General features: G+C 41.3%; 1 protein-coding gene across 6 annotated transcripts in view; it reads right to left on the bottom strand.

The window, feature by feature from the left end:
- arhgef1b (Rho guanine nucleotide exchange factor (GEF) 1b) overlaps positions 1–23,345 on the bottom strand; it is a 42,265-nt gene that overhangs the window by 6,717 nt on the left and 12,203 nt on the right. The window contains exons 2-23 of one of the 6 annotated variants that reach the window (XM_063879831.1): positions 23,114–23,182; positions 18,464–18,547; positions 17,762–17,875; positions 16,088–16,186; positions 14,217–14,259; positions 13,984–14,089; positions 12,795–12,935; positions 10,531–10,560; positions 9,344–9,455; positions 9,121–9,193; positions 8,927–8,956; positions 8,341–8,541; positions 7,366–7,504; positions 5,462–5,626; positions 3,674–3,864; positions 3,417–3,563; positions 2,230–2,315; positions 1,922–2,047; positions 1,548–1,662; positions 707–807; positions 473–547; positions 318–393 (exon numbers count right to left, since the gene is read on the bottom strand). In XM_063879831.1, the coding sequence (XP_063735901.1) occupies positions 318–393; positions 473–547; positions 707–807; positions 1,548–1,662; positions 1,922–2,047; positions 2,230–2,315; positions 3,417–3,563; positions 3,674–3,864; positions 5,462–5,626; positions 7,366–7,504; positions 8,341–8,541; positions 8,927–8,956; positions 9,121–9,193; positions 9,344–9,455; positions 10,531–10,560; positions 12,795–12,935; positions 13,984–14,089; positions 14,217–14,259; positions 16,088–16,186; positions 17,762–17,875; positions 18,464–18,547; positions 23,114–23,140 (2,281 nt within the window). In that variant the 5' untranslated portion in view covers positions 23,141–23,182. Of the gene's footprint in view, positions 1–317; positions 394–472; positions 548–706; positions 808–1,547; positions 1,663–1,921; positions 2,048–2,229; positions 2,316–3,416; positions 3,564–3,673; positions 3,865–5,461; positions 5,627–7,365; positions 7,505–8,340; positions 8,542–8,926; positions 8,957–9,120; positions 9,194–9,343; positions 9,456–10,530; positions 10,561–10,647; positions 10,919–12,794; positions 12,936–13,983; positions 14,090–14,216; positions 14,260–16,087; positions 16,187–17,761; positions 17,876–18,463; positions 18,551–23,113; positions 23,183–23,345 lie in introns of those variants that run through there. The other 5 variants (XM_063879833.1, XM_063879834.1, XM_063879832.1 and 2 more) reach the window with 5 other exon arrangements.

The raw sequence follows: 23,345 nt of genomic DNA, 5'->3' as shown, positions 1-23,345 counted from the left end.
TGAATAGGTTAAAGGAAAATCACCACCCTGCAGCTGGATTTCCATTGAGAGCAAGTTTAATCTTCATGTTTAAGAAAAGGGAAATGAAAACGCCCAACGTTTGCCGCTTGAAAACACATAGATAAAACCATTTTAAACAAATATAGCAGCTATTTAAGTATGCTTGGCTGGCCATATCAATTGTTTAATATAATTGGACAAAAATAGCACATTTCGAAGTGTCTGTGAAATGTTTTTTTGTCCTTCTTCCTGCAGCAGAACACTGATAATCCCAGGCAGCTTGTATGCATTAAATACACAGCACAGGGTATATTTACCAATTGCCTTCTCCTTTGTGAGTCTCCAGGTCACCGAGCCTTCATAAAGCATCTTCTTCTGAGTCAGGTCCATGTACTAGAAGAGCCAGCAGGACAATAATGAGAATATTTCTTGCAAAAAATGTCAAAATCTGTAAAGTTTGTGCAAACATTACCTTATATTCTGTATAAAGATCATTACTGGGTTTGAGCCCTGATGTGTCCAGTCTGCGCTGGTAGTCCTTCAAAGTCTGGAGACAGGGAGAGAAAAGGTTATCGGGTCAGAAAGAGGACAGAAAGCAGAGAAACCGACAAGCAGAGACATTAAGACCTCTCAAAATGAATTCACTTCAATTGGTGCTCAATCACTACGTAACGGTGCGTTGAGTGATGGATTGTGTGTTTCTCACCAATAGGTTCTCCATGTTTTTGACCTCCTCGTTGACATGGTTGAGGATCTTTCTGCAGCACTCTGCGCTCTGCTGGATCCTCTCCTTCTCCGTCAGGTCCTCTGGGGAGGGACAGGGGAAAAACAGAGATGAGGAAAATACAGCAGAGCCCAAACAAAAGCCATAAATCACGAGGGTACAAAGGACGGAGAGTAATCGATTGTTCAAATGTTTTGCAGCCGTTCGTCCGCATTTATCCCTTGTTCTTCTGATACACATCGGCATAACTCTTAATCTAAACTTTCACACAAACAGATAGATCATCATATAGCTGCCGTAAAATATACAAACCCATGCATCAGTTTGCGCACATTAAACACAAGACATGGAGTTATTAAAGGATGATTCTCTGTCACTTTTAACTCGTCTTATTCACCTTTTCGTCAGTCTTTCGTAAAACAAGAGGAAAATACCAAATGCAGAGCAATAAAGGGATATATACCATGAAACAATATAACAATATTGATTACACTGTGGTTGAAACACCTTTAATATATATATGGATGCTATAGTACATTGTTGAGGAGAACTGCTTTTGAGGTTTTCCTCAATTTTTGCATTTATTTAATGTCTAGGTCGGTCAAATATAAACAACTGTCGAATAGAATTTCCAGGTAAATCTATAGTCACAATAGAACGTTTATTAATATTGTAATAAAAAAGATATATAACCTTTTATTAATAATGCATAACTGTCATGAGTAAAAACATAAGGACTCATTAAAATGTGAATACTGAGCATACTGACATACACAAAACCGTGACAACCAGAAATAGGACACACACACACACACACACACACCTGTGTTCTTGGCAATATTCTCCAGCAGCAGCGGGTATTTGGTCAGTCTCTGCATCTCTATGGGAATAATGTCCTTCAGCTGCAGCCTGCGGCACTGGGGCTTACTCTCAGCCTCCTGGGAAACACACACACACACACACACACACACACACACACACACACACACACACACACACACAAAGACACACACACACACACACACACAAAGTCAGATTGAAATCATACATTTGAGTCCACATATTTGACCCTTTGTATGTCTGAGTAAACCCATCTGTCTGTTAAACCTTTTACAGTCAGATGGTGTGTGTGTGTGTGTGTGTGGGGGGGGGGGGGGGTTGTGTGTGTATGGTATATGCGTTTGTGTGTGTGCTTACCAGTATGAAAGAGTTGAAGCGTGGCTCTTTCTTCTGTCTGCTCTTGATCTGGTCCAAGGCCCATGACTGGTGACTGCAGAAGCGGGCTGTCAATTTCTGGAACCATTCCCCCTCTGTGCCTCCGAACTGAAACACACACACACACACACACACACATGAAATGACACTGTTTTGTGGAGGGAATGAATAGATGGGCAGATGGAGATAAAGCTGGATGGGGTACACAGTAAAGACTGTGACTAATAAAGCTGCATCCAATATTATACACACACAGAAAAGAGAGATAGAGTAATGTTTAAGGTACTCACTCTGTTGAACACGGTGGTGCTGATGGATTTGACGATGAAGTTATCTTCCGGACATCGCAGTTTAGTCAGGCTCTCCAGGAAGTTATCTGGATTCACAGTGAGAGAAAAACAGATCAATCATTTACATTTAACCAATATATCACATATACTGTATAAAGGAAACTGTTACAATGGTCTTTCAATATGTTTTCCCGCACATTTGCACCCTGCTCCACTGTACTGTAATATAGCTTCATAAATATTTATCTTCTTTGAAGTTACCCTACTATGCTCAGTTTCAAGTGGATATTTGTACTTTGTGCCTCTACTGGGACATGTCTCCCTGCTTTAATGTTCAAAAAGCTGTTTATTTTTCTCATACTGCCTGTGCTGCAGCACCTCTTTTCACCCTCTGTCTGAAACCAGAGCCCAGTCTGCTCTGATTGGTTAGCTGGCCGACTCTGGTCAACCGCTTAGAGATGTCCCGCCCCTTAGCCTCTCAAGTATGTGTTGTTGTGTTGGAGTGCTAGCCAATAGAAGCGTGAGTGATACATAGTGATGTCACTTTGTTATGGAAGTAAACAAAGGAGTCGAATGGAGGCCTTAAAGGAAGGGGGGGGGGAGTGTGTGAGGGAGAAACTCCCTCCGGAGGGATTTTTGCCTTTGCAAACCATTCACATGCACAAAAATGGGGGAAACCCAATTAGCATAATAGGGTCAGTTTAACTTTCTTCTTTGGACATATTAGATAAATGTTTGTTGAATCTCTGTCAGCTTTGTTTTCTATCTCTTTATAAGCACATTTCAGATCAAACTAATTCAAATTCCTCATATGTGTACTCACTCTGTGCCAATTATCCTGAAGGAAACTTGATGTGATTAATGCAATGTTTTTTGAATACTGATTTATTCTCGACTTTCCCCCTGATATATCCTGTTCCAAGTTTGCAGGCTGCACATCTAGCTTCCTTTATGACTGGCAACAAGTACAAACAACGCTGAGCTAATTTAGATTCACTGCATACAGGTTTGCTTTTGGCCTGGGAAAACAACCCTAGCTTCCCTGTGTGTGTGTGTGTGTGTGTGTGTGTGTGTGTGTGTGTGTGTGTGTGTGTGTGTGTGTGTGTGTGTGTGTGTGTGTGTGTCTGACTCTGGGACGATGTAAACATAAATAAGAAAAGGCCTTTTTTTCTTCCAGCACCACTCACAGTGCATCTCAATGATCTCATCCAGATTGGGGAAGATGGCCGACATCTCAGTGGCGGTCAGGAGCTCCTCTCTCTCCAGAGGCTTGGAGAAGATCATCTGGAGGACGCTCAGCATCCTCACATGGGCGTGCTCAGTTGCAAACAACTCTGAAGGGGGGAGAGTATGCACAAAATAAGAAGTGCCATAATGCTGCAACCGTATATCTGAACAGCGGTTTCAGTCTCATCACGTGCTGCGTATTCTCTCCTCTCCTCACCATTGATGACCTCCTGCCGTTTGGTCTCCTTCTTGCTGAGGCTGGCCATAGCTTCAGGAGGAACCAGCTCCCTCCAGTTGGGGGGGTCCTGCTCAAACTCCAGGAGGCGCGGATCCATCTCCTCCAGCTGTGGGGAGGGGCTGGTGGGGGAGTGGCCGGGCCCTTCAGGGGGTAGAAATGGGCTATCGAAACTAAGGAGGAAAATAAGAGAATGAACAACTTAAATATAAAACATATTAAAGTATGAGCAAGTGGTTTGACACACACCCTGGTGTCACCATTGGAGGTCCTGCATTTCTAAAGGCGCAACAGGTACGTCTTACATTAGATAATACAGACATGACATCACTATTCAAAATATGTCGGATAAGCTATGCATGATTGTTTTGGTATTATTTCCCCCATTATTTTTCCTGTTGCTCAGTTTAGCTTAGAGTCTTACATCAATAGCAGCTAGTAGTTAAAACCAATATTACTAAATCACCTCACTACTTCTCTCTTATTAAAGACATAATAACGTAATGATTTATGGCTGAATAAAATGAGACAAAAACCATGATAAAAATGGAAAAGTGCAAATACCTGTTGGTTATCTGTTGCCCAGCTACCATTGCATTATGGTTTTATCATTGTATTTATTCATACACTTTAAAATCACACCACTTTAAATTGAAGTGTATCTGTTTTCTGCTTCTTTCGGGCATTATTTGCACAAAGACCCTCTGGACATCCATGAAAAAGAATACCACAAGCCCCTGCTTTGACTAAACGTGACCCCCGTTATCGGATTCTGTTTGTTTTACTGATTCATGACGCCCCCCCTCTGAGTCCCGACAACTGACCGGATCTACAGTCAATTATCAGGTCGCTAACGAACCCTTAATAAAAGGCTAAGACACTTAATGCTTACTTAATGATCAACACTGAGCTAACTCAATAATCGTTCCCCTGAAGAGCAGCACGACTGACCTCTCACTGAGACTGAGAGTGCTGTTAAACCGTTACTCACTATCTGACCGGGCATTCACAGGTCAGCAGTGAATAATGAGTCAGTCAAGCCGTCAGTCACATTGATTCCTACAGGTTGGGTATAAAACAGGAGGCAATGGACCCTTTCAAAATAATTCAGTTTAAATATCCTCATAGGGACCTACCTATTGGTTCTGAATGAGTTACTACTCGTTTCATTAATAATGATTTAGTTTAACTTCCTTCACATTTATTTTAGTATTTTATTGCACTGTAAAGTATTTATTTTATATTCCGTTTTTACTTTTAGCCTATATTATATGTATATAGAGTAAATAGGCCAGGCACTCAATTTACTGGCACATTTTTACTACACATTTTACTGAAATGTTGCTGATCATATATCTAATTTCATCTTTTAATTGCACATTCTTACTTTTAATGTTTATATATTACATTTTATTTTATTTGATAGACCTCTTTTTTATTCATTTTAAAATGAAACTTTCATGAAAAACCAATTTGCCCCTTTACAAAAACAAAAAAATCATATTCTGGTTATGATAGTCAAGTTATTTCTTCATCTTACTTGCACCGTTGTGTGACTTGCACCGTTGTGTGACTTGCACCGTTGTCTTGCTGTATTTTATTTATTATATTTATAAGTTTAGTTTATTTGCATGTGAAAAACAAGCCTTTGAGTCTTAAATCTTAGAACGGCTGCTGTCATTCTGTTTTATCTGTCGGTGTTTGACAGTCTGTCCCTGCTGTGCACCTCTCAATCAGAGAGGCATTAAGAGGGGGGTTTGTCCATCTTACGGATGGAGGTGGCGGGGGGAGAGCGGGACAGGTGTTGTTGTCATGGCAGAAGGCGGCTGCAGGTCCACATCACTACGGGAGCGGGACTGTTTGGCCCGGGAAGAGCCGCGACGCCGAGAGGAGTGCCGGTCCACACGGGCACTCTCGCTACGAGCCACTTTCCTACTGTAGGGAGGAGGGAGAGGGGGTAGGGAGGCATTAAGGGGAGAGGGAAGGAGGAATTGGGATAGGAAAAGAAGGAATTCAAGAGAGGAAAGATGGATACGAAGAAAATGGAACGAAGGACAAGGAGAAAAACCAGGACAAATATTTGGAAGGACGGAAAAAATGCCATAGAATGGAAGGAGATATAAAAAGGAGAGAATATCAAAGTCATATGCATCAAGAGTGCACAGACATTTGTGGAAAAAGAACAAATCACATGAAAAAAAGATAAAGAAAGAGAGAAAATGAGTGACAAATGAATATGCATGAGATATGACATGCATATTCTGGTTAGAGTACCCTTCATATATTGTAAGCATGGCAGGACTTCATTACCAACACTTTCTACATGAGTTACAGGGAGCTAAATACAAGAGTATGTTAACAAAGAAGCCATGCATTGCTTCTACATAATAACTGTACTAGGAGTTTCCTTTACTGGTCACTTATAATAACATCCTCTAAATCCACACACCTGCATTCACATCCACTGAGAACAATCCAACCGATCAACAATCAAGCTTACTCCAATTCCTTCACACGCAGATACTTGCCACTTAGTGTGTTTATGTTGTGTATGAAGAGTGCATGGATGTATGTGTTGATGTTTTTAGTCTGTAAGTGTTATCTGTATAAGGCCTGAAGCATGTCCATGTGACTCAGTCAAGGCGCTGACACCCACCTTGTCTTGCGTCTGTAAAAACACGGGACACCACATCGTTACACAGCCGCCTCTCACAACCTCTTACCACAGCAGCAACCATCACATGCATATGCACACCCCCAACATCGTACACTAAACTGGTTGTGACCTCTTTCAGAGTAGCATGCCGAGTAAGACGCCGAAGCCCCCCCCCCCTGGTAAAAACATGTAACCGCACACACTGTGGAGACAAGCAGGACAAAGGACGGGCCCTGGCCACGACAGATGGAGACACCTTGGAAAGCACACGGGGCGAGCAAAACAAACAAGTTATTGTCCACTTTGGACTATTAACTAATTAGCAGCACAGAGTGAGCATTAGCTACCTTGTCTTGAATCTTCATGTGGAATTATGTGTCAATCTTCACTTTATTTTTGCAAAGCTTTAGACAAAATACAGTTTGATAAAATATCTGACCTTCCACTGGACATAAAGCAAAGAAATCAAAAGAAAGCCTCATCTATAATCAGGGCTATATAAACCGTTATAAGGTCCAGAAGAAATCCCCAGACAAATGAGAACCTGAATCCACTTTTAAAGAGTGAGATCTGCACAAACAATGCCTGTATGCAACAATGAAGCTCTGTTGTAAACATTAGGAGATGCACACAGGAACAGGACAGAGTGGTGTTAGGAAGAGAGCAGACGTGCCATGATGAGGAGAAAAAAGAGGAGAGAGAGGGCATGAGGGAGAAGGGAAGGCAAAAGGAAGGGAAGATGGGGTCCGAGTCCACCTGGCGAGGGTCCTTCTCAAACCTGCAGGCTCTGTTAGCTAGCGAGCAACAGGCAGCACGACAAAAAGCACACGGCAGGGACAGACTGCTGCGGGAGTTTTACCACGCTCCCTCAGCACGAGCCCCCGGATCACCTCCCCCTCCCCCTTTGTTATCAGACATTTAAAGTCTTCACACCTTCCATAAAGTCTAATTACAATCTGATCTCTAATCCTGTTGTTTTCTTATTGTTCGAGTCCCTACACTACACCTCATTCCTCACCTTTCTTTCTCCAAATTGTCCTCTGTGGAAGTGTCCATGGGGGAGAGGGGCTCCCCGACTATCAGCCCTGCCCCCGGCCCGACAGGGGACACGTCCCCGTCTGACTGGCTTGGGGGCTCTAAGCGATTGCTTGAGAGACCTGGAGATTAGGAAAGGAGGCGAGAAAACACACAAGTTAGTAAAAAATAGAGTTGTTTTATTCGTCTAGTTAAATAAAAAATGTGAAACTTTTTTACTTTTTTAGAAGTTTGTATCGAATGAAAGAATATTTAATGCATCATTTAAGATAATTGATTTTTGTCATTAGCCTGAGAGGGGTTTTTTCCCCCCGTACAATAATTAAAGGCATTTGTAAATAAGAAGCAAGATAAAGTTATTCTTTGGTTTTATTATATTTTTGATGTTTTGTTGTGTCATTTGTTTCTTAAGACTACTTATACTGTATATGTTTTGTATTTCTGTTAGGATGAATCGCTTTGATACATTATTTCTGGTCAGATCAAAAGTAATTGGGGTGTTTTTTTAGGGAAAATGCTTTTCTTTAACCAAAGATATTCAAAATTCAAATGTCCTACTTAAAATGTTGATACCATACAATCTCGATATCATTATTTTATATGCAACAATTAAAACAGTTGAGTTTCAAGTGTGTCTTCTAGGCAAAATCATAGACTTTTTAAATGTTTATTTTAGTGAAAAACAGTAAGCAACTAATCAACTACATCATTTTAAGAAATCTGGGCTAACGGATTACTTCAAATCGTATAAAAGGATGCATTATTAGACTAACAATTCAAGCTAAAATGGTGAAGACGGTTATTGTTTTACCCTGCGACATGTCAGCATTGGTGTTGTGAGCATGTTAGCAATAAGTTGTGAAATTATAAAACCCGGTCAGTGACTTGAGTCTGGTTTTACCTATCAAATAATGAACTGATCACAATCAAAACACAGTCTAGTCGAGAGCAGGCTTACTGTCCCCGTGTGAAGACTCGGGGTTGTTGATGATGCTGACGTTGTTGCCTGACCCATCACTGACCTCCAACCCAGGCAGGGAGGAGGGGCTTCCAGGGGAGCAAAACTTCCTGCTGGGGAATGAAGGGATTGCAGAGTCATTCATGGACCCTCTGCCGGTAACCAGACCCTTACGCTCCGGATTCACCTTCTCCTTTTCAGCTGAAGAGAGGGGAGGAGGGCGACACGTTTAAGAGAGTCGAACAAAAGAGGAATCGTGAACCAAAAGCACGTCAGCGAGTGAGACAGACAAACAAACAGGATGAGTATGGTGCAATCAGGCCTCTGTGGTAAATGAGAGGGTTAGTTCAGTGCAAGAGAAACACCCACAACCCTGGAGACGAGATAAGTGTGGTATGTGGGAGGTTTTCTGGTGATCACAAAAACAACAAGACAGCTAAATCTTCAAACAACCATCCCGAGACTCATGTACCCCACCCAGGACTCCCAGGTTTAATTTGGGACATGCAGACATGCTTATGGGTTGATTAGTAGGGATGTGACCATACTACAGATAAAGAAGGGGGGGACTCTGCACATTTAGTACCTTCAGCCTCCATTTTAGGTTTGACTTCAGCTGTAAAAGGAAAGAAGGTCAGGACAACATGTTCTCACATCCAATATTAACATTTAAAGACAATACATATATTTATTTAAATGCCAGTAGATTATAGAGTGATACAAACCTTCAAATGGCACTCACATAGTTTAAATAATAGGACACAATTAGGAGATACATACTGTTGCCTGCAATCCAGCTGGGGATGCCGGGAAACACTCTGGGTTTAGCCTTTGTGGATTCATCCCTCTTATTCTGGAAAGACAATTAGTAAGATGTGAGGGAACACAAATGCCTCCTCAAAAGGGTTGTATGAGGACAGGGAAGTGCAGATATTGTCTGATTAGTGTGGTTTCAGTGACAGAAAGGAGTTGTTATTCTTCTACAGAGCTGATTGTATCTTACCTTTGCCAGTTTACTCCTGAAGAAGCCTACTCTGGACTTCTTGCTGTCCACTGCTCTGGTTTTCACCCCGAGGTGCTTCATGTAGTAGGCCACCACCGAGAAGACGGATTGGCTGTGGGAGGAGTTAGAGAAAGGTATTCATTCTCTATGTATTATTACATTTGTTGGTACTAAATTGTAATTGTTCTTTTTTGCAAGAAGTTTTATTTGATTATAATTAAATATATTTTAATTCATGGTTATGCAATTCTTATAGATGGGTGAATTCCTCAATACTTGGAGAAATAGAAGTAGTGTTTTTTTATTTTATGTAAATATAAAGTAAAAAGGACAAAGTTTGAAAATAAAAAACACAATAATAATTAATAAAGAAATAAAATATGTCAGAATAAAGAAAAGTGAAAATATAAGTGGTACTATAAGTCTTGGAATTAAAAAAAGATAAAGAAAAAAAATTACAAAATAATTTAGTAGTTAAAAAAAAAAAATGAAAAAGGAGAAAATTCACTTAAAAATAATTCTAAAAAGCATACCATTTCTCCTACTAGTATTTTTCCCACTAAAGGCTGATGCAACAAATGGGAGGTGCAGTGTGTTAGGAGGAAAATGAAAATGGGCAGATGCTGGAAAGTGGAGGAGGGATGAGGCAAATTAAAGATGTCCAGAAAGGGAGGAGCAAGAAGAGAATTTGTCACAAAAAGAAAAAAGGAGGAATTAAGGAAATGTGAGGAGTTAGAAGGAGAAAGGACTGAGGGAGGAGCCTCTGGGGATGTGCTCTCAACAAAAGCACCAGAGTCTCAGTTTTACAGAGCAGGCTGAATACACTGACTGCAACATGAATAACTGTTATCAGTAACGACTAGAAGAGTTAAAAGACTAAGAAGTGCATGACATGGTTTAGTAATTGTACCGTACATGCAAGAGAAGAAGTAGCAGAATGCATTGGGTTCTTTTGACAAGATACGACTAAATGCAGTCACAACTTTTTACACAAAGTACACATATATGAATACAAAAGTCATTTTCTCTACAAAAAACGATACTGAAATATGTGCTTTAATTAGTTTTTGGTGCACTTAAGACAGTATGCAATCTTGTGGTTTGACCACACCCAGGCAGAATTCAAATTCAGCTTTCCAAGAACGGAAAACTCATGCAAAGATTTTACACTTAATAAACAAACGTACCACTTTTCTTCGTCCAATGCAATTGGAGATCTGAAATAAAAGAGACATGGGTGATGTTACTCTTTGAAAGCTACAAAAGCCGCACCAGACTCACTCATGTTGCAGCATCCCGCTCACCTCTTCCTTTTAAGTAGCATGTCTCCTCTCTCTCGCTCGACTGATTATTAAGTGTGTTTTTGGCCGGTGGAATCTGAAGTGACTAAGCTTTCCCTGATCCAACTCAGAACTGATTGTTGTTTTATTGCATTCAGAGCTATTGAACATATTCTAAAATGTGCAAAAAGAACAAACAAAAATAGGATCAAAAAAGGAAAAGATGCATCAAAGCTGCACCTCTATCTGCTTGGAATAAAATCTGCAAATAAGTCAAACTATTGTCTGAAGTTTGTCTGCTCTGGTATGTCTCTCCGGGAAGCTGTCTGCAAAGGAAATCCGACGTCAAGAATGATCCAGCGCAGCGGAAATGTCTATTTAACTGTGTTTTAGTCTGATGCAACACACAGGCAACACAGAGGAAATTGGATACTCCTGTTTTGATACGAACATAAAGGATGGGAGGGGTTTCCCCGGGATTCCCCAACATAATCCAATCAAATAGCCTGGTTGCCTCATTCTCACAGGCAGAAAGACCAATGAGAAACATCCGGGGTGAGGTCGCTGTGTTGTGGTCGGATGAGGGAGGGATTGGACGGGGGTCAGCGAGTTTGAGGGCAATAGAGAGATGATTGTCGGAGGGAATGAATAGAGGGAGAGTGAATTAATCGTCTGTGCATTGGAGATAGAGTGTGTGATGGTAAGTGAGTGAGTGAGTCAAAGGCTGAATCATCATGGCTTTGATTCGCAGGCTCTCTCCGCTGACAGCAGGGTTATATCCACAGGACGAGAGCTGCCGGTACTCAGTGCATCTCCCTTCATTTATGCTGCTTTTTTACCTCTCTGTTCCGACAAGATGAAGTTAGACAGTTATCTGCTCCTCGCTGGCCTCCTCTCCCGCTACGCTTGACTCTCCTCTCGCGGAGGAGAACACATTGGGGTCGACCGCGGGGTCAAGGATGGATTAACTTCCTCCCAGATCTCTTGCTTTCTTTCCTTAACTGCGTCCAGGGCAGGAGCTTCCCAGCATTGATAACCCTCTGGCCTTTTCTCTCCACTTTCGCTGTGTAACCCCCCCCCACCACCCTCCTCCTCCTGCTTCCAGTTGGCAGGATGCCAGGGGAGAGCCTTCCTGCCAGCGTGGCACTGCTGACTCCATCTTTTCCTCTCTGCCTCATCGTTTCCTCCCTGCTGTTCTCAACTCTTTTCCGATGACTGTTCCCTCTCCAGATTACTAGTTCGGTGAGCTTGATTTTAGAGCTGCATGATTTTGAAAAATGCACTTATTGCGATTTATTTTGCCTCATGTTGCATTGCAATGTGATTATGATTGATAATATTGCCTAATCTTTCTAATTATGATTGAAAAATACATTAAAATGGTCATGTTGTGATTTTTTTAAGAGGATATGTACCAGACAAATATCTTTTAAGTCTATAAAATACAATTTCTATTTGAAATATCTCTGCAGCACCACAGTACATCATTCAACATGTTATTTGAACAGGTCTTTATCCTTTAACAAATCTGGTTTTTTTCCTGTGAATATTGCTCTAGTCCAAATTGCGATTTTAATAACATTTAAATTGTGCAGCCCTGCTGGATATGCCTCTGTGTGTTTTGCACTTGATTGGTTATGTGCACAGGACTAATGGTTAATACCTTCTCCACAGAGTGTAGGAAGTGTGGAGCCAGCTTTAGAGGGCACAGGTCCAAAAGGGCTGCTTTCCATCTATTTTATCTGACGGACTAATCATCCTCTCAGCTTTTAAGGGAGAGCAGCAGGGAACAGAGAGAAGACTGGTGTCTGTTTTTTGTGGTCTTTTTTTATATCAGTCGTCAGCCTCATTTGCCTAATTTTGACAGGTTTTCAGATAATGTGGTAACGCAAACATGAATGCACAAAGGGACTTTTTGTTTTATTTCCTTCTGGTTCCAAAGTTTCACATTGTTTCTTCTAGTTGGACCTCAACCACAACAGAATATCTTGGATAATATGACCATTCTTTCATTTATGTTATACCCATTTATTTAACCAACAATTTGGCCCCGAAAACAACTTATTCCTCATTACCTCCTTTGCAAGTAGACACTAATATAGCCAACATCTCTACTTATATACATATTTAAAGGCTTTTGAGCAGAAGCATTGGAAAAAAGAAGCACTCACTGCCCCTCGAATATCTTGTCCAGCAGGGTCTCAGCCACAGACCTCTCCTTCATCTCTCTGGGGATGCGGTTGGTGGCGTTGTGGCTCTCCACGTCGATGAGTTCACTCTCGCTTGGCGTCATACCCATCATCCTCTTCTGCCTGTGCACGGGACAGAAAACGGAGGCAAGAGTTTGGCATGATTCATATTAAACACAAAGATTTAATGCAGAATACTAATTTATCTTTTCCCAATTCTGTGAGCAGTGAGCAGACACAGAATACAGATGAAGAGGGCTGCTCAGTGGATTTCTGTGCCTATACATCAACAGAGAACTTTAACTGCTTTAATTCACGACAAGATGCTAATTCTCATGATCCTTTCCATAATGTTGCTAAATCCAAAGCCGCCCACATCAAACCTGAGTTAAAAAACTAACTTTAGCATACACATGATACACAAAGAGAGACAGAGATAGATTAGACCTTATCTTGTGCTCATTTCCCTGTTAAGTCACAAACTTTCCAGCAAAGACACGTGTATATGGTTTTAATAGTGAAGAAATAGGTCTTAAGTAGGAATTAGCTTAGTGTTACATGTAGAGGAGTGCATTTTAACATAGGATTCAAAGATGCCTTGATGGTTGTGTATCAAATATGAACACTCAAAACTGTCTGAAGCTAATTTGAATTTGGAAGTTTAGTTTCATATTGACCAGCATGAACGAAAGCAAATGCTATCTTGAAATGTAGAATCTGAAGCAGTGAGTTGTAATGTTAAGAAGCTAAAACAGAGAGGCTGAGGTCGGGCCTGGGTGTCTTTCTCCAACACGATTTTAAAAAATCAATGCCGAGATCCCAAAAATGAAATTTAATGAAATTGGTCAATACATTAAACATATAATCGGAGTAATCCAGCTATCAAAAAGAAGTGGTCCAATAAATTTGCTCAAATACAGCGACCCTCTCTTCCACGTACAGCAGGTGAGTATATTCACTACGAGTGCTGCCATTTGACGCAACCAATCCCTCCGACATGTGTGGCTCCTACAGGTGTAATCTGATAAAATGGTTTGGAACCAGCTGCAGCTTTTTGTATAAATTGGAAGCAATGGTGAGATTTTTGGGACAGACATACTGTAGAGGGTGAGGCAGTAGTTATAAGACGACAGCTGACTAGTTATTGATGTGTTGAGATGAAGATTCTCACCTGAAATCTTCCAGCTGTTTGGCCACTTCAGCGGTCTGCAAGATCTGAACCTCCTGAACGAAACGCCTCTGGATGTCCTCGTGGAGCAGGTCTGCACGGGTCCGTTCTTAGAGAAAAGGGACAGGAGAATTAAATGTGAGGTGTGTGTATCAGGGGCTGAGGTGTGTGTGTATGCTGAAAATAATATATATAATGTGTATTCTGATTAAAACAGCACAAGGTAAATAACTCACCCAATTCATGAGCTACATGTGATGGTAGTGCCACTCTGAGAATCTATTTTGTGGAGGGAAAGACAAGAATATTATATAATTAGTTTATATAATATGATAAATGCAAGATTATATATAAAGAAGATTGAATATTTTGTACAGTGTGATATGTCCTGATGTTATGATGTATACCTAGATAAAATGAATGCATTAACATCCTGCAAAAAAAGGTTAAAATGATCAGTTATTGTTTAATCTGTTTCATTGTAGTGTCATTTTGAAGGATGTATCCCAATCAAATCAATAAAGGTTGGTTAAAAAAAAAAAGAAAAGCCTGTATAGTGCAATACAGGAGACCAGCAGTACAAGTTACAGCCTCTAAAACAACCATTAAGTTGAATTAAATCCTCTTTATAGCCAACTCTGTTTAAATTAGGTGTGCCTAACAAGTGGCACGAGTGTTCATGTATAATGGGTTCTTTGTTATGTGTTGCCCAAAGCAAAGCTGTGTAGTGGATTGTGATGTGTGCAGTAGTTACATATCACCACAAGGGGGCATTTAAACACCAGGAATAAACCGAGAAAGAGAAGCGGTCCAAATGTGAGCTAATGAGCTGTGTCACTGACATGAAAATAACCACACGGGCCAAGTTTAAGTCAATGGGTCTAAAAAAGATGAAGGCTCAAAATAAAAAGAGAGAGGATGATTGCTCCTAAAGAGCTTTCCCACGATCCTGACAGGAAGCTGAGGGGTTTGGACGAAATACAGACAGACAAACAGAAAGGGAGTGAGTGCAGCACGAGCCAGCTGGGTTGACAGACGTGGGCAGGAAATGTAACGGAGAAGTGACAGAGGCCAGGTGTGCAGGGAGGAGTAACGGAAAGTGACACATAGAAACAGAAGTAAAGACACAGCCACACATGTCCCACCTGAGTCTAAGGTATAGACTACAGCTGTGCAGAATATCAAATTCCCATTGATACAACACAATGACAAATAATCTAGTATCTGTGTTGCAATGGCTTATCTGAATGGATTTTTATATAATGTGCACCAAACACTGAAAGAGAAAGAATTAGCCAATAACTGAGACAAATCTTTTAAGCTGAGAACCAGGAACAACAGAAAGAAAGAGTCCAACGGGAGATTTTAATCCTGCCGCTACAGGACTATGATGGAGGGTTGTTAAACCGCTAAAGTTATTCCTTATTCTGTAGTCATTTGAACATGCTTTAGTGCTGCTAACATGTTTCAGCTAACCATGAGAAATTCCTACCGCAATGATCCTATTCCAAACTAGTTTTGGCAGATCTTGAGACGTTGCACTTAAACTCCTAAACAAGAGCAGTGACATCCTTAACCCCCAAAACCCACAAGGGACAAAAAAAAAAAGAGCTGAAAGTCCAAACAAACTTTAGGACACTGGAGTCAGATCATGTACGGTCCTCAGACCAACTGTGCTTCCTGACAGAAAAACTGATCAATGCATATTTTAAGAGGGGGTTTCTCTCCCCCCTCCTGAAACACCTCCATTGGACTCCATGTACTCCAGTTACATACTATTAATACAGTGACATCACTATGTTACACTCTGGCTTCTATTGGCTAGCGCTCCATCACATTCTACATTGCAGATGATACGCTAAGGGGCGAAGGTGATCAATCACAACAGAGCCGGCCAGCTAACCAATCAGAGCAGACTGGGCTCTGGTTTCAGACAGAGGGTGAAAAGAGGTGCTGCAGCACAGGCACTATGAGAAAAATAAAGAGCTTTTTGAACATTAAAGCATGGAGACATGTCCCAGTAGAGTCACAAAATAGAATTTGAACCTGAAAATGTGCATAATTGGGCCCCTTTAACTCAGGAAAGGCAGAGCGGTGTGCTACTTACCGCCCCTTTGTCCATAAACGTGCTGTAGAACTCCATAAACTGCTTCTTGGTCTCTTTGGCACTGAGGTTTCTGAAGAGGTCAGCATGGAGGTAACACAGCTGAGAGGAGCCAGACGGAGAGAAGAGCAGGGAGCAGACATTTAAAAACATTTGAATATCCTGTATGCTGTTATAACGCACTAACCGTTCTGGTTTACATGCACAATTAACCCAGCATTTGATTTGACATCTCATATGGTATGTTTTAACACATAGGATGTATAATTTCACCTGACCTCAAAGTCAAGCTGCTGACACGAAATGAACAAGTGCTGTTCATCAAAACACAGACACTAATTGGGTAATTCAATCATAATGACAATGTCTCATAGAATAAAAGTCATCCATGCACATAGCTTACTCTCAACAAGTCATTAAACACGATAATATCTGTCTGCTTTAGACACGGCACTTCTTAAGTTTGGACATATTTCCATTCTCTACGTGGAGCTCCATTAGGTCAATAAGAGGATAAGGGAGGATATCATGGCTGTGGGGGGTGTAACAGTACCTGGGTGGGTCACAGTCTCTGCATGCAAGGACAAAAGGAAAGGACAGGCAGCTTTACATCAACACTGACACACAGGTAGTCAGACTTCCACACAAGGGAGGAAAATGTGCACTATTGTTTATATAGCCATTTTAAATCCACACTTTAGTAAAATAGGAATAACACAGGATGTTTTATACAAACTACATCTTGTGATGTGTGTAGTAGGTGCAAATCTTTCCGATCCCTTGTTATGAGGACGCTGTGATTATGTCAGTGGCCCAAACTTGGCCGGCTGCAGACAAGCCTCACCTTTAAAACAGACCTGCGTAGTGTAGCATTAGATGGTTTAATATATAAACCTTTAGTTTGTAAGGCTAAACTGAGACTTATTTAGAACCCGCCTGCTTGTTGTGTTTACCCTGAAGCACTTTGTTTACCAGTGGAGCTGCAAAACTGTTCAAACGACTCAGTGAATAAATGCCCAAATCCACAGAAATAAGACACAGGTTGTTGTAAGAAGAAGAAGAAACGATCCTGTATCTGCAGAAAAAGTCTGAGCAAATTCATTAGAATGGAAATAACATACAAGGCAAAATATCCCTAAAAAACCTGGTAAAAAATGTCGATCTGTAGCCTGTTCCAAATAAAATATTGATTACTGTTTAGATAATAGTACAAAAATTAGGCTACATCAGTATAGGCAACTCTTGTAGACTGACTTTACTTAATGTGTGAGGTATTTTTCTGCCCAAATACAAAGAAACATGGCTGCAAATGTTTTGTTATAACTATGTTTTAACCCCATGAATTGATGAAATGTGAAAGAAATACAAAAACTATGACTATTTTCCAAAACCTACAATTGTCAAGGAATAATTTCCTGTCCATCGCGTTGTGAAACAACAGCTATATAATATTTGTTGTTTCATCAGTAGTGTACCAACAGGCACACTGCAACATCGTGTATACACAGTGCAGAGAAAGCAACCTGGGAGCCCAAAAGCACACTAACATGCATTAAGCGTTAAGTGTTTTGAAAGCCATTACACAGACCGTGTGGTTAATGGATGACAGTAAAAATGTGCCCGTGAAACACATCCTGTATGTAGAGGGTGATGCATTATGGGTGGTGTAGTCCTCACCAGGGGGGCAGGTTCAAACTGTAGGATGACATGTTGCATGAAGACCAGCAGGTGGGTTGGCCGGACCTTCAACAGTTCGATGTTGTTGAAGTGTGTGCACTGGTCGTCCGTCACCTGAGAAACAGAAACCGATCAATGTGAGTCAACTAAACTATAACTATAACTAAACTTCCTCACTTATAGCAACACAAAAGCTAAGATACAGAGTCAAATGTATTGTTATCTGGCCGTTAAATCACACCACCTGAGCACAGGGACTGATGTTAAACACAGGAACGTGTTAACAAAGTACACACTGAGTGCCTGGCCTTCGAAACAGGCACAGATAAGAAAACATGGCCAAAAGAGGAGCGATCTGTGCCAACTGTGTAGAGGAACTGAGACAGAGGAGCACTTCCTCTCACAGTGGCCAACAGTTAAACCTGTTTGGATCACAATGGTACTGGGTGAAATGAAAGAAAGCTGCATTTTTCAAAGTTTATATCAGCTCCGTGTTAAATGAGTGTGAAGCATATGTTTGTGATCTCAAAGAAATGGACATGTTTATATACTAAGTCATTATACAAGTGTTTGTTTCTGCCTGGCATTAAATGAGGGATCATTCCGACCTGTGGGATCTACACCAGGCCTCACATCTCTTTTCTCATTACATGTTTACATTATCAGCAATAGTTGTCCCGTGTAACTTGTTTTTTTACTCACATCATTCAGATCATTCTCGAAATCCTCATCCTCAGCCCCGATGATGCTCATGGCTGGGTTAGAGCACTGAGCCCCAAACTCGCCCTGCTTTGCAGAAAGAGGGAGGGAGGGAGGGAGAGGGAAGAGGGGAAGAAAACGAGACAATTAGCTAACATTACGGGCCATACTTTGAACTGCTGGGCTTCCTGTTTGACGTCCTGAGCTCCCGCTGAGCCGAGCCAGACATAAAGACAGATTAAGGTTTTGGACACAGTGAACTTTCCCAGTGAGAAGTCACTTCAAGCGGAAAGCAGGAAAATTTTCCAGCATCCGATCACGCCTTCCTCGACAGAGAGGGAGACTCCTGATTAGGGTGCCTTTTTAAACTGTATGAGCAAAGTAAGGCAAAGAAATAAAAAGAAGCAGCTACAGGTAAAGTTTCTCTCTCATGGATAAAAACATGTGGCTACTGGAGAAGGGACACTGATAAATAATGGGATAAAAAAAAAGGTAATTAAAAACTGAGAATTGTATTAAAATAGAGGAATGTTGTATTTGTCCTGTTGTATAAAATCAATGGGGAATTACGTGTGTAACAATCATTGCAAATAGCATTACAAAATGTGAGTTTTCCTTAAAGTTTGGCCAGTTTTTGCCTCTGGAAATTACTTTTCTGACTAGTGTTGTGTTCAAACGCTCCGCTAGCTGCCGTGACATAAAACCTCCGTGTCAAAAAAAGGAACATATCTGAAAAACAAGAACATTTTTGCAATCCTTGCTTTTGAAATACATGAATTGGGTGCAAAATACATTGGAACGAGTGACCAATTGTCCCCCACACCACTTCCCCCCTGCACCCATAAACAAACACACCTAAAACAAACAAACTAGCTCTTGTATTGAGTTCTGTGAAGGCCGCAGACCCAGCGCCGCTACCAGGGAACACCCAAACACACACACACACACACACACACACACACACACACACACACACACACACACACACACACACACACACACACACACACACACACACACACACACACACACACACACACACACACACACACACACACACACACACACACACACACACACACACACACACACACACACACATCAAAAGGCAGACGGAGTCACTGTACAACATTTACCATTGTCCACTGCTGAGGGAGTACAGAGGGCAGGGGGAGAGTCAGAGCTGAAGAGGTGCGAGAGTGAGTCAAAAGTAATGGGAGGAAAAAGTGAGTCCGGTAGTCCCAGCGGGGGAAAGAAATAAGCCTTGAGAAACTTTTTTTTCTGGGTTATTTTATAGATTCAGAGCTATGAATATTCCATACACATCATGGTTTCATTTCCATATACTGTATGAGTGATGGTACTGAGTACCTGAAGGTCATCAGTGCTGAGCGATAGGACCGTAACAGCCTTCATGAAACCTGAGATCCTCCAGCAGTCCCTCCAGAATCAAGGTTAAAGACCCAATAATAAGCTTCTAAAACCCATCTGAGAAGAGTCTGTGTCCTCTGTACTATAGATCGTATACAATACCCTGTTTTATAGTTCATTTAGTTCTTTATTAGTTTGTACTTTTGTTATTAGGCACCTTGTTTGAAGCCCGGTTCTTTTATGGATGTCTATTTTGGTTTAGTAGAGCCCCAATATTGTTAATGAATAAAGTGTATTATTATTACTTGCATAAAAAACAGGACAATACAAAACCAGCCGTCAGAGATCTTGCCAAACTTTTTAAAACTGTGGTAGCAAAATCTTTTATATTTCTGGCTCCATGTATGAAGCACATTTTGAGCAGAAGGGACTTTTAATATAGTTGTATTTATTGGGTTGTTGTGTGAATAGAATAAATAACCTTTGTCAGATGTTTCATACATTTTACTTGGCCATCCTTCTGTCTTAACTATCTAAAATAGCTGCATTTTAATAAAAATCTATGAATAAAATCAATCATCTGACATACAATGACATATGCTGGAATAAAAGCTTTATGCATATCACTCAGCCTTACTTAGTATCTCTTAAACAAGTGTGTACAACATGTTCTCTGTGCTTGTTTCCACCATTGAATAATGTAAAAAGACTCAAAAGTTGTTTAAGAATTACTAACGGTGTCTGATATGTTGATAGATTTGATGAAAATCTATGTCAGAGAAAATAAACTGGTGTTTTTGCAGATGTTCACAGAATAACTGTAAGTAAATACACATGTGCATGTGTGGTTATGCAGGGTTTATTATTGTTAAGTAAGAACTGAACATTCATTTAGTGGTCTGAGCTAAAGAAGGAAATGAGTGTGTGCATGTTTCGATTCGGGTTTGTGTACAGTGGCGCTGGGAGGTCAAGGTGAGTTCTGATAAAGAGACAAAAGAGGGAGAGAATGTGTTCATTCATGGTCGTACGCAGTGGGCTGCGGGGTGGAGAAAGGCCGCTGCTGGAGAAACATGCGTGGGAGGGGTTAGCCAAACACAGAGTCAGGGCCATGGACCGACATCTGCATGGACACAAACACACACAGGGACACACCTCCCCCTTTTTCACACACACATACCCAACCACCGAGCTACTCGCAAAAGTGACACATCCAGCACCCTCTTACCAACACAAAGATATGTCCCCATGACAACAACTATAACAGACTACATGTCCTGGTGGAAAGATGACATGCTTTCACTTTTACGTCATATGAGAAATATTTACTCGTTTTTCTGACAGTAAAGTTGGGCATGTTCAACAAAATGAAAACTTAAACTTAAAATAAATTAGAAAGAAATATTCTCTCTATGGTTTGGAATATGCATTTATTATTTTGTGTATGTAAAACAGCAAATGTCCAATACCATCTTTGAAATGTCAGTGCAAAATAGTGAATACGGCCCCAATTTATGTTTGATTTAGCAGGTTATTTCCTTCATTTCAATAATTGAAGCGTACACATTAAACTGGCTTTTAATTCCTTGTTGGGTATGTAGATGCTTGTAAAATGATTGTGAAAGCTGACTCGTAATATTCCAACTATGTTGCACACTGATATCATAATGTCATCCTCCTCACTACAGGAGATGCTGAAGCTGATCGCTCGTTATCGTTGCGTCTCTTTTGATATCAGAGCGACTGTAATACATGCTTCTGCTCTGGACAGACAAATTGAAGCAGTCAGGGGGAAGCTTATTGCGGTTACTCCGAGGGAAGTAGGGAAGGTCAACCCCGCTCTGCGTTTAAAGAGCACGAGAGGAAAGAGGGGCAGCGGTGGGAGCCTCCTCTGCGGAGACACCGGAGCCAAGTGGTACATTCCAGCATATGGCACAGTTCAGACAACAGATGGAGACAGTCTGTGAGCTCCAACAGTAACCAGACCCTATTCCCATCACGCGATTAGTACATGGGAGCTGGCATAGAGTGGTGCAGCGATGACACATTTGTGTAGGCCGACCCGGAAGATAACATCCCAAGGGGTCCCTCGACAAAAAACCATTGGGATTAGTCAAATGGGATTTGGAATATTCCAGATAATAATTTCTGTCAAACGTTTGAGATGTACATGTTTGGATGAGCAGGATCATTTCCAAATAACTAGAATAATAAATAACTTGAGGCTAGAAATGAACTACATCACGGTCACATGACTTCAGGTCACCGTGGCTAATGTCCGGCATAATGATATTTAGTGGTCTTATTTTGAAATTCAAAACTGGAGAGAAAACGGATGTATTTTAGTTCGCAAAAACCAAACGTTAACTCCTCTTAAGCTTGTGATAACTTATTTCAGGCCTCCAACTAAAAACACGTTGAAAAAAACTGTTGACTTGGAGACGAAGTAATATGAAATGCTGACTGAGTTCCACTTTAAATGACTCATTCCCGCACCACTCCATGAGCTCGCAATCTGCAAGGTTCCTGCAGGTGTGGCAAAATCATTTTTATGACACGTAAAAGCCTCGGACAGTAACGGATAGTTGCTGACTTCAAATCCTCTTCGGGTTGTAAAATGTTAACTCATTTCTGGATTTTAAGACTCATTCCCGCACCACTCTCTAATCCCCTGACTGCGAGAGCCCTACAAAAACACGGCTGATTTAGAAATAAAAACACGAGTGTGCAGGATTTGAACAGAGCGGCCCAGAGGTGCCCAGATCATGGCGGCAGCTCCTGTGAGTCAGCAGCTGCCCCCCCCCCATCACATTCCAGTACTAACTAAGTGTCAGGTGGCATCAATCCAATGATAGCCATCAAGCGTACGTGCCTTTGTGTGTGTGTGGGTTAAGACTGAGCACGTATGTGGGAGGGGGCTCATTCCTATGTGATTGTGGGGAGCTGCCGGTGAGCGCGCGCGTGTGTGTGTGTGTGTGGGTGTGTGTGTTTCATGACAACTGGTCTTTGCATTCCTGTCCATCTCCGACCAGGCCAAGCTGTAATACTGTACATAAGCTGAGGAAAAATCCAGCACCTGTTTCTTGAATAAGTAGCAGCACAGTTTAGCATGTCATATTTCCACCAGTCATGAAGTTACCCCGCAGTGTAACAGTTACTGAGTCACCGTTACATCATCTCTTATGCAAAACCCTCTTCCATTGTGAAACCTCTTAAAACAATTAGCAGTTTTTAGTTGAACTCCTTCATGCCGAGACCAGCGGACGAGTCGAGTTGTGGCCTCACCCCGAAGTGGGCATCTTCATGGTCCATTCTGCAAACCACGAAGTTGGGTCACACCTGTCAATCAAACTCCTGCAATAACATGACGATGGCTGTCAGAGGGTGAGACGTTCAGTGGAGCAGGTCAAATGATACAGAGCTTAAAACATGCATCGACACCACTACAAGTTCATCAGCGAGTCGTTCTGCCAAAAGTGAGCTAATTTGTTGATGCACCAGCTTCATCTCCAGTCAG

The sequence above is a fragment of the Eleginops maclovinus genome, chromosome 3, assembly GCF_036324505.1.
Source record: "Eleginops maclovinus isolate JMC-PN-2008 ecotype Puerto Natales chromosome 3, JC_Emac_rtc_rv5, whole genome shotgun sequence".
In the NCBI taxonomy this organism is placed as follows: domain Eukaryota; kingdom Metazoa; phylum Chordata; class Actinopteri; order Perciformes; family Eleginopidae; genus Eleginops; species Eleginops maclovinus.
The sequence above is the reverse complement of the archived record's forward strand: the minus strand, read 5'-3'. Positions and strand labels throughout refer to the sequence as shown.